Genomic DNA, 15021 nt, shown 5'->3' with positions numbered 1-15021 from the left:
GTGTAAAGGAGTCTTACTGTCAAAGACAGTATGGCCATGTAAATGTTTATGGTGCTTTAGTGATTAGAACTGATCTACATTTTTGGCCCACCCTGTGTCTGTTCCCTCCCATGCTCCCCATTCCCTTCTCCATCTATGGCCATGGTCACCAACCAGTAGATCATGATCTACCAGTAGATTTCAGGGGCTCTAAGAGTAGCTCTTGAGCCCTCTCTGAACTGCGCGCCTGTGCAGTACATTTACATTAGATTTCCTCATTTGAGGAGCAGCTACTCACCGCGCAACAGCACAGGTGAGTAGCTGCGAGGAATGATGGGAGCTGGGAGGTCGGGAGGGCTGAAACACCCTAGCCAGCTGACTGTGGCTTTCAGCTGAAAGAGGCTGCCCCGCGCTCCAGCTGATCGGCAGCTTCTCCTCTGCGCCTGCCCACGTGGAGCTTGGTGCACCCTACCTGAGCACCATGGCCAGCTGGCCGGGCAGCCACTTCTCTTCCCTCCAGCCCGGCTGCCCTGCACTCAGCCCAGGGAGGCTGCCTTAGCTCCAGCTGTGCTGGAGCAAGCTTCCCAGGCTGAGCGCAGGATCACAGATGCCCATCTGATGGACTGTATACGACTAGCAATCTCAGACTACAACCCAGACTTCAAGACACTGGCAGATACTGTTCAGTCACAGGTGTCACACTGAGACTTTGTTATTGGAAGAAACAATATATAATTATCAATACTTGATTTTAGATTTACAAAATAGCAGAGAACAAAATGTATAATTGTAAATGCTTCATTTGACATTTAAATAGCATGAATTAAAAACAGACCATTTATTTCATAACTATAAACATATGTTTTTAATTTTATGTATTGCAGAATTTAAAAATAAACTGTTTAGCAGAGTGTATAAGGGCTGGGGATAGCAAGTGATGGACAGGAGAATAGAGAGGGCGGGGCTTCAAGGAAGGGGCAGGGCGGTAGATCTTCTCCTGTTCTGAGACTTAAAAAGTGATCTTGGGTGTAAAAAGGTTGGAGACCACTGATCTATGGTATTGTTTAAAGAAATTCCCAGAATAACTGAAACTAGCATGATTATATTGCATTATTTTGACAAAATATGCAGAATGTTGCAGAATTTTTAATTTTTTGGTGCAGAATTCCCTGAGGAATACCCTGATAGACGTACTGCTTTCATTATGAAAGTTTTCCATGATATAAACTAAGAGATTTGGCATATATGGAGGAAAAGTTTCCAACTGTATGACTAGGCTGATCTAAATGAATACAGTCTGTAGACTCAACCTAGATTTAAAGTATTTGAGCAGCTAATTGTGGCCTAAGGGCCAATTATTTAAAACTTCTGATTTAATAAATGTTCATCTAACACTTTCAAAAAGGACAATACAGGTTGGACATCCCAAAGCCGGGAGGGACCCTCTTGTCTGGCAACATCCATGGTCTTGATGTTCCTGGACTAGAGAATCCTTGCTGGGAGCCCAGCAGCAAGAGGGCTGGCTGCTGGGAGACCTGCTGAGCTGGGAGCCCAGCGGGACTGGTGACAGCAGGGCCAGTGCTGGGATCGGGACCAAAGTCCTGGAAGTGGAGCCCTGATAGCACAGCCAGAGCTGCAGCAGCCCGAGCTGCAAGGCCAGGGCTGGGGTAAGAGTCGCAGCAGCCCTGGTAGTGGAGCCGGGGACGTGGTAGCCCCGACAATGGAATGAGGGAAGCAGCAGCCCAGCAAGGTGTGGTGGTGCTTGGGGCCATCAGTGGGGAGGGGCAGTAGGCTGGGAGTCCAGTTGCAGGGGATCTCCCCTGTCCTGCAAATTCCCTCTCTGAGGGTGCCAGACCAGAGGTCCAATCTGTACCGTTGTGAGAATAGAATATTAACTAACAAGTTAAAATTCAACACTGAAAGGGATTTATGTTTCTGTTCATGTAGGCATTTTATACTGTTTACTACTTTTTCTCTGGCTTTCCTTTGTTTTCTTATGTCTTGCATTCTGATGTGTTCTCTGTACAAGCTTTGACCAGTGTCTCGTGAGCAAGTTTGATTACATCACCACATGACTACCTCTGAGTAGGTTTTACTGAGACACTTCCAGAATTTCAGTTGGGATTATAGTTCACAGTTTGATGCAATGAAGTTTAAAAGCACCCTGCTTGTGCTGTCATCTTGAATCCAGTATGGAGCTTAGATTAAGTTTTAGAATTTCACTGTTGATGTGTTTTATGAATAAAGGGTCGTCTTCATGAGCAGAAGATGAAAGAAGCAAATCATAATGCTGCTGTGCAAATCTTTGAGAAAGTAAATGCATCCCTGCTGCCTGAGAATGTTTTGGATCTACATGGTCTTCATGTAGATGAAGCCATTAATCACTTGTCCAGAGTACTACAGAAGAAAAGCCAAGGTAGGAATAAACTAATAATCCATGCAAACAATTATCTCATTGACACTATGCTCAGGAGGCCAAAAAGAAAGAATATATTTTATATGCAGGAAAATAAAAGTGGATGAATATTAATAAGAAGGCAACTTAGCAATACCTGAAAATAACATGGTTTTATTGTATCTTAAAAATTATCCACTGTGAACAGTGGTATGTTGTGTCATGGAAATGCAAGTAAAATGTGTTTGCCTTGTTCTCTTTTTCTCTTTCCCACCTGTATTTCTCTATTTTCTCCTTCCCTTTTTCACTATAGTTTGGTCCTCTCTGGTCTGGAACCATTGGGACCTGACCTATCCCAACGAGAAAATTTGCCAGACCAGGGGAGGTCCCTTGCTCCCGACCCCCAACCCACCTACTTGCCCTGCTGCCAGCCCTAACCACCACCCCCACATGGCTGTCATGCTGCTGCAGCCCTGGTAGCCTGGACTGTCACTATCGGGGCTAGCCCTAGCCACTCCCATCCCCCTCCTTCTCCCCACTGGGCTGCCACAGCTGCTACATTTCTGGCCCTGAGCCTGCTACAGGAGCTGCCATGGCCACCGCATCCCTGGCCTGCCTCCGCTACCCAGCTGCTACATCCTTGGCCCCAGCCCTGCTATCACAGCTGCTGCTGCAACCACAGTCCCACTACTAGAGCTGCCATGGGCTCAGCTATGCTATAGGGACCCTAGTCCCAGCCCCAATCTGTACAGTTTATTCTTAGTTTTTCTTTTCTTTTCCTCCTTTATCAAGGAGATCAGTTAATTTGTTCTTTATTGATTTTTTTTCCTGACATTTTCCATTGAAGTTAATCACATTCCTGTCCTTCCCTTTGCGTATAATCTTTTCGCTCTCCTCTCTTTCAGTGTTTTGGTTTTGGTTTTTATCTTAAGAAAAAGTGTCATAGTTCCATAATCCAACAATGTCTTAACACAAGGTTTATACAAGTATCCATATTTTTAAATTATCTTTCAATGGCCTTTAGAATAAAATTGTCACTGGCATATTGGATTCTCTCAAGTTCAATGAGCATTGTAACTTTCCTAATGTCATTCTATGCAAAATAAAAAACTATAATAATGGGGGATTTCAGTTATCCCCATATTGACTGGGTACATGTCACCACAGGAAGAGATGCAGAGATAAAATTTCTCCATGGCTTAAATGACTGCTTCTTGGAGCAGCTGGTACAGGAACCCACAAGGGAAGAGGCAATTCTCGATTTAGTCCTAAGTGGAGCGCAGGATCAGATCCAGGAGATAACCGTTGCAGGATCACTTGGGAATAGTGACCATAATATAATAACATTTAACATTCCTGTGGTGGGAAGAACACCTCAGCAGTCCAGCAATCTGGCATTTAATTTCAAAAAAGGGAATTACACAAAAATGAGAAGGTTAGTTAAACAGAAATTAAAAAGCACAGTGACGAGAGCCAAATCCCTGCAAGCTGCATGGACATTTTTTTAGAGACACCATAATAAAGGCCCAACTTAAATGTATACCACAAATTAAAAAACATAGAGACCTAAAAAAGTGATTGGGCAACAAAATGGCAAATGGAATTTAATGTGGATAAGTGTAAAGTAATGCACGTTGGAAAAAATAACCCCAACTATACCTATAGTATGATGGGGGCTTATTTGGCTACGACAAATCAGGAAAGAGATCTTGGAGTTATCGTGGATAGTTCTCTGAAAATGTCCACACAGTGTGCAGCAGTGGTCAAAAAGGCAAATAGAATGTTAGGAATTATTAAGAAAAGGGATAGAAAATAAGACAGAATATCTTACTGACCCTGCATAAAACTATGGTACGCCCACATCTTGAGTACTGTGTACAGATGTGGTCTCCTCACCTCAAAAAAGATATTTTGGCCTTGAAAAGGGTTCAGAAAAGGGCAACCAAAATGATTAGGGGTTTGGAACAGGTCCATATGAAGAGAGGCTAAAGCGACTGGGACTTTTCAGTTTGGAAAAGAGGAGACTGAGGGGGGATATGATAGAGGTATATAAAATCATGAGTGGTGTGAGAAGGGCAAATAAAAAAAGTTATTCATTTGTTCCCATAATATAAGGACTAGACGACACCAAGTGAAATTAATGGGTAGCAGGTTTAAAACTAATAAAAGAAAGTTCTTCTTCACACAGCGCATAGTCAACCTGTGGAACTTCTTGCCAGAGGAGGCTGTGAAGGCTAGAACTATAACAGAGTTTAAAGAGAAGCGAGAAATTCATGGAGGTTAGGTCCATAAAAGGCTATTAGCCAGGGGGTAGGAATGGTGTTCCTGGCCTCTGTCTGTCAGAGGCTGGAGACTGATGGCACGAGACAAATTGCTTGATCATTGTCTTCGATCCACCCCCTTCGGGGCTGTTGGCGCTGGCCACTGTCAGCAGACAGGCTAGTGGGCTAGATGGACCTTTGGTCTGACCAAGTACGGCCGGTTTTATGTTATATTATGTTCTAAGGGGTTCTTAATTGTCCTCCCAGGGAAGCATTCAAGTATTGAAGGAATGTTCTTTTCTTAGATAAAAAATCGGTCATTAAAATAAATACAGGCAGTCCCCGGGTTACGTACAAGATAGGGACTGTAGGTTTGTTCTTAAGTTGAATTTGTATGTAAGTCGGAACTGGTACATATTGTAGGGGAAACTCTAGCCAAACATTTCTCCAGAGCTCAGTTTTATTCTCCCACACCTCACTTCCCTCAGTCCTTTATTCTCAAGCTGAGGTGTCTGCTGAGAAAAGCCGCTGCACGTCTCCCTGGTCTGCTGGGAGGGGTGCTAGCTTTGTGTCTCCCTGGTCTGCTGGGGGGAAGCAGCTAGTGCGGGGTTGCCTCACCCTGTTTGTAAGTAGGGATCTGATGTAAGTCGGATCCATGTAACCCGGGGACTGCCTGTACAGAAAATAGTAACTTTACAAATTAAACACATCTAGAATGTTTGATAAGAAATGTTCCATGTAAGGCACAATCATGTGAACAGAAAACAGTTCTAAATGCTCTCTTTAAAAGTAAGTTTCCTAACACAGGGGAAATTAAGTTGTTAAATGGGGCCACTCAGTTGCAGTGTGGGTGCCAGAACTAATTAACTCAAAGTTAGATGATCCATGCTAGTCATTAAATGGACTCCTATACTATAAACTGTAATTTCTGATTACTAAAGTATTGTATATTTTCCCATAAGCCCATAAAGTTGTAATTTTCCACAATGCAATACTTATTGTCAGGAGTTCTGGAGCACTGGCAGAGTTGTCCTTGCTCAGTAGTCTTCTGACTCTGAAATATTTATTTATCTGTTATCAAAGATCATAGATACTGTGTGTGTGTGTGTGTGTGTGTGTGTGTATATATATATATATATATATATATATATATATATGGTAGATAAAGGAGAGAGCAAGATTATCCTACACAAAATGCCCAACTGGAAGTTCTCCCTTCATGAGAGAGAGCGAGAGCAATCTTAGAAACCCCAATTACTTAGTTATATAATCCAGATTAATTTAATTCTTCCCCTCCCCCATACCCTCCATTCAAGGTTAGAACCAGTGATGATAGATGACTGCATCCTTTTCTAGAGGCAGAACATTCGTGACTACTAGCAAAGACCTAGAGAAAAGCCTTAATAGAGCCCATGCTGATGTATTTAAACAGTATATTGATTATTAGGATATTCCCAAGAAGCTGCTCTGGTATTTCCAAAGTTACTATTTTGCTAATGTGACTTTGTTTCAGGGCTTAAAAATGAATGTACAGGCTCTTGTATATTTTAGTCCTCCTCCCATCTTTGTGTATCTTATGAAAATTATTTCAGTTTAAAAAAATTTCCTGGTGGAAAACTGACTCAGTTTAGAATTAAAAATTTTGTTTCATGTTCACAATGAGTTTATTTTTGTAAACATGTTGTGCACTAAAAGGCCTTTTGAAAAAAAGGTCTGTTTTATTATTGTGTTCTCTTAACTATCTAACGTTCTAACTGGATGTAACTTCCAAATACAGGCTTGACTTGAATATGTTGTGATAAAATTATTAGGTTTCTATGACAGAGCATAATGCATAGGTTTCTAGATCTAGTCCAGATTTGAACAGTTCATTCAGACATATTTCTTAAACTGTAATGGCAAATGTAATTTACTTTTTATGCCAGAGGAAAAATGAATGGTAGTGTTTCATTCATAACAGTAAAGCTAATGTAGGAAAGCAGAATTCTAAATCACTGTGGTGAAAATTATCAAATGTATGGATAAAAATGTTCTGTTAAATGTTGAGTCTGTGCAGAGAGAACATGTTAACCGTTATAATTCCTCCGGTAACAGAGTACAGGCAGACTGGTGGTAAACCATATCTGTGTGTGATCACGGGAAGAGGAAACCATAGCCAGGGAGGAGTTGCTCGCATCAAACCAGCAGCCATTAAATACCTCACAAGCCACAACTTCAGGTGAGCTTAGATTTCGGTTACTGATATTTGAACCTATATTCTGCTAACTTTAAACATTGAAATATGTATTAGAATCCTATACGTTTAAGTATGAAAATAATGAAGGCAGATCAACCCCCCAAACAATTCCAGTGGAAATATAATTTCATGGCACAAAACTGTCCCATAAGGGATGTTTGATAGGGTTTTCTTCTGTCCGTGTTTACCATGGCAGATAGATAGAAACATTAGATAAGGGTTTTTCTGAGTGCACAATTGAGTTACTGTTGAGGTTACTGAGACGAATTATGCTAAAGGCCCCTTTTAGTCCCTCCCAAGTGCATCCTGGAAGTGACAAGCCTGAATTTCTGCACCTCACACTGGGGTGAGCCCCACAGTCCATCCACTCAGGGGTTGGGCTGCAGGACTGGACCCAACTGAGTTACTGACAAAAGTCCAGCTCATTTTTGGCACCTAGACAGGTATCCCTTTTGGAGCCTGTTACTGCAAACGCAAACATAAGCTGTATTACTGAACCAGCATTTTCAAAACAAAGCATTATGTATTCGTTTCTAAACAATATAAAGCATCTAGAGCAAAGGGCAAAAATAACAAGGCCTCCACGTGTGGGTTTTTTGCCATTTTAAGTTTTCCCCTCAGCCAAGTTGATTCTCTCTCTGATTTAGGAGAAATAGATTGCACTTCTGGAGTTTTTTACCAGCCTCTCTCTGTATGAGTTTGCCCAAATGTCAGTTTTTCACTGTCACACTTTGAGACCCTCTTTCAGATCACCCAACCCTTCCTCCTTTTTTCTAGGGTCTTGAGGTTTTAAGATTCCCTTTGATCTAAAGCTTAGGCTCCTGAAGAGTAAACCTTTGTAGCCTGGATGGAGCCAGACTATTAGTGTCTTCTCTATTAATGGCTCACCTTTTGTTATCTTGACTGTTTTGAAAGTGTGTTTCTCGGGTTGTTTTATATTTGATACCATTATCTTTGATACTGTTAACAAGTAACTCATAATAATCAACCACACAGAGGCCTGCTCGCATTCGTAAAAAATGCAGATTATGCAGGCATACCAAAATTTCATATGCTTACCCATTCTTCTAAAATTTGTACATTTCCCCTCAGAATACTCTTAAACTAACATTGAATCAGAAAAAATAAGATATAGGAAAATACTTATTAAACCAGACAACAAATTGACAGTGCTGTATTATTCCCCATTATACTCTTTTTAGTTCTTTCACCAGTCATTAGAGATACCTGTATTGAGGTAACAGAAATATGTTGAGAAAATGCAGGATTTTTACCATCTTTTTTTAAACTTTGTAATCTGTATGCAAGGTGGTAAAAGCCTGCACCTATCCTCTAATATTCCAACTATTTGTAGCTCCCAGTGGAGAGTTACATCAGTGCCAGATAATCAGTAGAAGCTTTGGGATTGCACAGTGTAGATAAGACTAGTTGTACGTGTCCCAAGCGATAAGCACGCATTATTTCAAATAATTCTGCATTCCATGAGCAGTTTTTTCCCTTGATATTCAGCCTACAATTTTCACTTCTTAATTTCATTCCATGAAACCTACTTTCTTTATATCATTGAGCTATTAATAATTCCTCTCCTTTCTGTTTATATCTTCAGATATATATTCCTTGTTAAGCAATCCCTCCACACCTCTGAACTCACTCCAATTTGTTATTCTGTTTCTAGTATTGTGGGGGTGCTCATACCAGTGCAATATTCAAGGTACAATCCCATCATAGCTATCCAAAAAAATGACCATTGTTCCTTGCTCTGTGAAGTGATGCGTCTACATATCCTGCCCCAGAATTGTATTAGCCTGTTTTGTTGTTATATCATACAAGAAGTGCATGTCTGATTCATCTTTTATTATCACTCCATAATCTCTCCTCTTATTACTTCTTTCCAAGTTTTTCCATTTCAATGAAAATCTGTTTCTTATCTTTCATTAGGTGTACTACCTTACATTTTACTAAAATTAATCTTATTTTTATTTTATGACCTAATTTCTAATCTCTTTGATCCCTTTTTATTTCTTTGCTCCAACTAGTCCTTCCAATTCAATATGATCTGTAAAGTTTATTATACACTTTTAGTAATGATGATCTGTTTAAAAAAAATGAAGTACAGTCAGTTTAATATTAGCTCTGCACTGATACCTCTCTGATAAATATGAGATCTAAAATCAATCCAGGTTTCTGTCAAAATTTGTACTTTATAAATTCATGCTGCTGAGTTTGGTCAACACAGAGCACTTTTGAAAATCCTATTGATATTCTGTGATTTTGTTTTCTTTTTCATTGAAGTTAGATTTATAGGATGGCAATTATTCAAATCCTCTTCTCTTTGGCTGTGTCCAGACTCCATGCCTCCGTCGACGGAGGCATGTAGATTAGCCAGATCGGAAGAGGGAAATGAAGCCGCGATTAAAATAATCGCGGCTTCATTTAAATTTAAATGGCTGCCCCGATCTGCCGATCAGCTGTTTGTCGGCAGATCGGGAGAGTCTGGACGCGATGCCCCGACAAAGAAGCCTTTCTTCATCGACACAGGTAAGCCTCGTGAAACCAGGTTTACCTGTGTCGATGAAGAAAGGCTTCTTTGTCGGGGCATCGCGTCCAGACTCTCCCGATCTGCCGACAAACAGCTGATCGGCAGATCGGGGCAGCCATTTAAATTTAAATGAAGCCGCGATTATTTTAATCGCGGCTTCATTTCCCTCTTCCGATCTGGCTAATCTACATGCCTCCGTCGACGGAGGCATGGAGTCTGGACACAGCCTTTCTGAAGATCACTACCATATTTGCTTTTCTTCTGAAGAATAGGAGAGAATGAAAAAGATAAAAGCATAACAAATACAAAGAGGAGAATTGGGCATTCTGCCCGCCTCCCCCATTCCATTTGCCAAAGCCTTCTGTTCACAGCTCTCTGACTACACCAAAACCATCCCATGTAAATCCTTCCATGTTAGCACATTTGGAGGATGTCTTGATGTCTTCACTTTGGAAATCTTACTAGGCTATTTGTGAATGTCAATTTTATTAACTTACTATAGTTTGATTGGGGTTTGGAAGTATATGTGGGCATAATATGAATGTTGCATGTTAACTTTCTCTTGTTTTACAGGTTCACAGAAATAAAACTAGGCTGCTTGAAAGTCATGCTGAAGTAAAAGGATATGATGAAGGGGAGTGTGAAACTAGAAACTTTAAACAGTGTCAGTAATTACAACGTAATGTATTTTAAAAACAGTATTTTATTAGAAATGTTTTTCATTTAAATTTATAAGCGGTTAGTTTTGTCAGCATGTTTCCAGGAAAATGGTGAGAGTGAGGTGTGTATATTTTTTGTCCCATTTTCAAACACTACTTCCTTCTCAGTGCAGACAGGCCTGAGGTTATCTCTGGCCCAATACATTTTAATACTTGTGGACTTTGTAACTTTAAAATATACACAGTACAAGTTAACATTTAAAAATAGTTATTGGGTGTTATAAAATTTTGAGTTAAGATGTTCAAAGGAGCCGAAGGGAGCAAGGTATTCTCAATGCCGATGGGAATTTGAAATCCAATGATAGGTGTCTGCCTAACACTCATAGACTGTCTTTGAAAATCTGAACCTTGATCTTTAAGTAGTGGTTTCTTGAAAATATGGGCCAGGTCTGCTGTCCTTATTCATACTCAACTCTGAAGTCAATAGAAGTTGTGTGTCATAAGAACTCGGGACTGGGAACTTAAGTATGCTATGAAATTTTAATTCTTTAAGGAGAAAAACATAACCTGAGTATCATATGTGCCTGGATTTTATCTGTGTATAATAAATAAATAAATTTGATACTTCTCCAGTAGTAAAATATTATGTTTAAAGGTATTTCAAGCACATTTTCTAGCAGAAAAATAGATTAGAGTAGTATAGTTGCTCAACTGGATAGATCAGAATAGAAGAATTCTATTTGACATTATCAGAATAGAAGAATTCCTTTGACATTATCAGTTCTTCTGCATTCAAAAAATGTGCTTATAATGCCTCTAACCACAGAAGATATTTTTAAGTAAACAATCAGAGAGTTTATTTTAAGAACAAAATAGAACATTTTAACATTTGCTTTTTTTATTGTAATCAACAGCCTTGAACATTGAGAGGCATTAAATTTCCTATAATATAATAGTTTTTTAGAGCTTTACTATGAAACTTTGTTTTCAAAACAATTGACTTATATACTGGAAATAATGTTAATAGGTGAATGTGAGGTATTTTACATGCGTGTCAGCAAATTTTGAGAACAGTACTCTCTGTGCTCACACACAGTTGTATGTTCAGAACTAATACAGCTTACACAGCACCTCATTTGTAAGTGCCATTGAGGCTAGCCTGAGCTGTGCCAGTGCCACAGTCTCCGTGCTGTTATGTTTAGAATGCTAGCTTGAGCTGAGCTAGTGTAAGTCTGTCTAACCCTGTGAGTAAGTGTGCCTCCCTGCAGCAATGTACGCATACTCTCTAATAATCGTGTTTTGGCTTGGGCGTACTTATGCACAAATTTTGTCTCTCTACTTTACTTGTTGCCCTGTTCCTATAGGCAAAATGTTAAAACATAAAAGAACCCTGCTTTTCAAGTCCTTAAGCGCAGAGATCTTTTAACGCTCCTGCACACTGCACTATGAATTAAGGGCCTGAATATGGTAATGGGTGGTACTGTCATGCCGTAAGATAAATAGATCCTTACCTTGGAAATCAGTTTCCAAACATCCATTGATTTCAGTAGTGTATGATCAAACCCTCAGGAACCAATTAAGCAGTGCATTTTAAACATGTGCTTAAGACTCATTAAAGCAGGGAGACTTAAATTTTCTGCTTTGCTGAACTGGTAACTAAAAAGAGGAGAAAAGCAGCGGTGAATATAACAAAAAAAAAAATCTTTATCTTACGTTATTTGTCTAGTTGTCCCGAAGAAACATTGAATTATTTTTTTCATTTTTATAGCCTTTGTTTTTGAGAGCTCAATAATTTATTTTATAATGGGAAGAACTGTTTTAAATAACTGCGTTTTTTAAATATTTTCAAGTAGGTAAATTTTTGGGACTTTCAGCCTTTAGGGTGTCCTTTTAAGAAGAAACCATGACATTTTTACTATGAAAATTTCAAACCTCAAAGTATTACCACCAGCACTCAGAAATAACAAACTGTTAAAATAGGCAGAGCGTGATGAACCGTGGCGAAAGCTGCTCGCCAGCCCTGCACTGTGCTTGCACAAGAGCTACATTGCGCATGCACACGCTGCCAGTAAACGGGGCGCCAGGCTGAAATCTACTTGCCATGGGTGAGTAGATTCAATAGATTGTCGAGCCCTGAAAATAGGCATGTACCAGTTTCTTTTTATCTTTCTTTTAACAGGACACTATAGAGGTTAGTGGACCAAAAAAGTGACTTTTTTCTTTTAAAAATACTTATTCTTAAAGTTCATTCAATTTGTTAAATTAAAAAAAAAAAGTTCAAAACTTTTTCCTAAAATATTTAAAGGTCCTATTTCATATTTCCAGGGAATATAAGGCAAAAAGGGTTTTTAAAATACTTTAAAAATACTTTTTATTAATTCTTTTATGGTTTGTGGTTCAATTTCCTTTAAACTTCAAATATTTTTCTAGAATTAGGATATCTGAAACACTGTCATAGTGGTACATTTTGAGATTAAGAAGTTGGAAACCTTTAATTTAGGAGTCCTCATTCTTACAGTGTTACAGATGCCCCATACTACCTTGTAAGGAGACTATTCTAATAATCATGCACTAAGTATAAGTGATATTCATTGCATGTCCCACCGAACTTGTATTCTAATGAAGTTTTACTGTGAAGAGGTACAATGTAACCACACTGATATCTAATCTGTTCATCAAGCATGTGCAGAAATTGTGTGAATAGGAGAATAGTCCCAGTATTGTAGTAGTAAACCACTGTCCTTGCAAATGTGCTCAAAATTTACATTACCGGTACTTGTATCTTTAACTACAATTCATGTATCTAAAATGGTAATTAGCCTTCTTCACAGAACTGAAAAGAGGATGGAGTACAATGAAAAAGAAGAGTACTTTGACTTGTCACGGTTCTGATGCAGCATGAGTATTTTTCTTTGAAAAGAAAAAAATTCTATGTCTACTAATGAGCAAGCTCTGATCAGGATAAATGGCTGAACTTGTGAAAGTGCACGTAATAAAAGTACAGCATTGCAGCTATCAGTTGTAAAAGTTATTAGGACCTGTATAATAGAGGATATACACTTCTATTTTTTAAATTAGAATATGAAAAAAAATTATTTGTATAAAGTTGTATATTTGCTATTAACTATCATGCTCTTTTTTACAGGAGTACAGTTTTGTAATTTACATTTAGGGTTTCTTATGTCAGAATGAATTTACAAATGAAATCTAGTTTAATAAAGGAATTTTACCACAAACATCATCTTCAGTCTTTCCTTGGAAGCCTGATATTTTTCATCATTTGAAATAAAAAAAAAATACTTTAGAGTTTTGAAAAAAAGCTTGTCTTGCTTCTAGAAAGAAACAATCTTCTGGGATACAAAGAAACAGATTCATGGCCTGATTTTCAGTGATGTGAATGGGAAGTAAGTGCTCAGCATCTCTGAAAAATCAGGTAATTGGTTCAGTATTTCTTTGTGTCTTTTCAGTAGCTGAAAAGAATCTAAATAATACTTCTGTGTTTCACACAAATAAACCAGAAAGAGAGAGGTAGAAAGAGCTGTATTTCTCTCTCTCACTCTCTCGCATGCACGTACATACATACCTCTGCAGCTGCAGGGTAAGATAGGCTGCAACCTTGTGCCAAGAGGTTGCTAGGAACAGTATAGTTACCATGCTTATAGCCCCTCCTCATACCAAAGGGCAAGGAGATGCTCCTAGTGGCAATGTGTGCGTGCTAATGCAAGGATGAAGTACACATGCTAAGGCTAGCATCATTCCTTTGGCCTTGCCTTAGCCATTCTGTTCTGTACAGGCAAGATGGCTCTGGTAGGTAACAGGTGCCAGGCTGTGCTTCATCCTTATACATACGTAGCTCTAGCAATTTAGAACGAGAATAATTCCTTATTTCCCAGAGGAGAAAGAAGAGTATCAAGAGCCTGAGAGGTTTTATTGATTCATCTTTACCTGTCGTCGACTGAAGGTCATTTGGCACCTTATAAATCCTGACTCTAAGACTAGGTCTACACTGCAAAGAAAAGTCAGAAAAAGATATGCAAATTGTGTATCTTTTTCTGCTTTTCTTTTGAAAGAGGCTTTTCTGAAATTTGGCCCATCCTCACGGGGCCAAATTTTGGAAAAGCTTCCTCTTTCGACACATCCCTTCTTCCTCGTACAATGAGGATTACAGGGATGGTGAAAGAACGCATCCGTTTTTTCGGAAATTGTTCTGAAAAAGTGGACACATTCCTTAGACTCAGCAGAGTTTTTCCGGAATACCACCAGTATCCCGGAAAAGCTTTGCAGTCTAGACATAGCCTAAGTCTGCATTGATCAGGAGACTTCAATAGGTATCAAGGCAGCCTATCAGCTTTGGCATTCTTAATTACACACAAGATCACTCTTTCTGTGCCTGAAAGATGAGAATAAAGCTGATATTTTTCATTACTGTGTGTACAGTTTCTTTCTTCTAGTGCACCTATGTGTACAGGATGCGCACACGCATGCCATCTCTCCAACATAAAGAACTTTTTTTAGATCACAAAGTCAAGAACTCAGAGGTTAGGAAATGCCAATATTAAGGTTGCCAGAGAAACCTTATTTCATCTTCCTACTCTGTGCATGCATTTTAATAGACACTAGTCGTTAATCACATGGTTACATAACTGCTTTTTTTCCATAAGATCCCTGTCTCTTTCAATGCACAGGATGAATGGCACTTACCAAATGAGCAGCTTCTCAATATTTAGTTTTCTTATTGTTCAGCTTGTTGCCTCTGCTCTTATTAACTTCCTCATGGGCTTTTCTATGTCCTTTGTTACTATAGTAAAATGATGTAATAGTGTAATCAGTTAACCAACAAGCAAAAGCTTATCGGTTAATGCTGTAGATTACATGCATTTCCACCCCCACCTCCTAGTAAATTTTTAGTAGGCTGGCCAGCAGCCCAGCTCAGTCCTGGCTTGCGCCAGGTC

General features: G+C 39.2%; 1 protein-coding gene across 6 annotated transcripts in view; it reads left to right on the top strand.

The window, feature by feature from the left end:
* The window catches only part of N4BP2 (NEDD4 binding protein 2), a 76974-nt gene extending 63669 nt beyond the window's left edge, over positions 1-13305 (top strand). For all 6 annotated transcript variants that reach the window (XM_025187936.2, XM_025187934.2, XM_025187935.2 and 3 more), the window contains 3 exons: positions 2227-2395; positions 6730-6853; positions 9984-13305. In XM_025187936.2, coding sequence (XP_025043721.2) covers positions 2227-2395; positions 6730-6853; positions 9984-10029 — 339 coding nt within the window. In that variant the 3' untranslated portion in view covers positions 10030-13305. The remainder of the gene's footprint in view (positions 1-2226; positions 2396-6729; positions 6854-9983) is intronic.
* Positions 13306-15021: the final 1716 nt, after the last annotated feature.

Source organism: Pelodiscus sinensis, chromosome 5, assembly GCF_049634645.1.
Source record: "Pelodiscus sinensis isolate JC-2024 chromosome 5, ASM4963464v1, whole genome shotgun sequence".
NCBI lineage: Eukaryota > Metazoa > Chordata > Testudines > Trionychidae > Pelodiscus > Pelodiscus sinensis.
The sequence above is the reverse complement of the archived record's forward strand: the minus strand, read 5'-3'. Positions and strand labels throughout refer to the sequence as shown.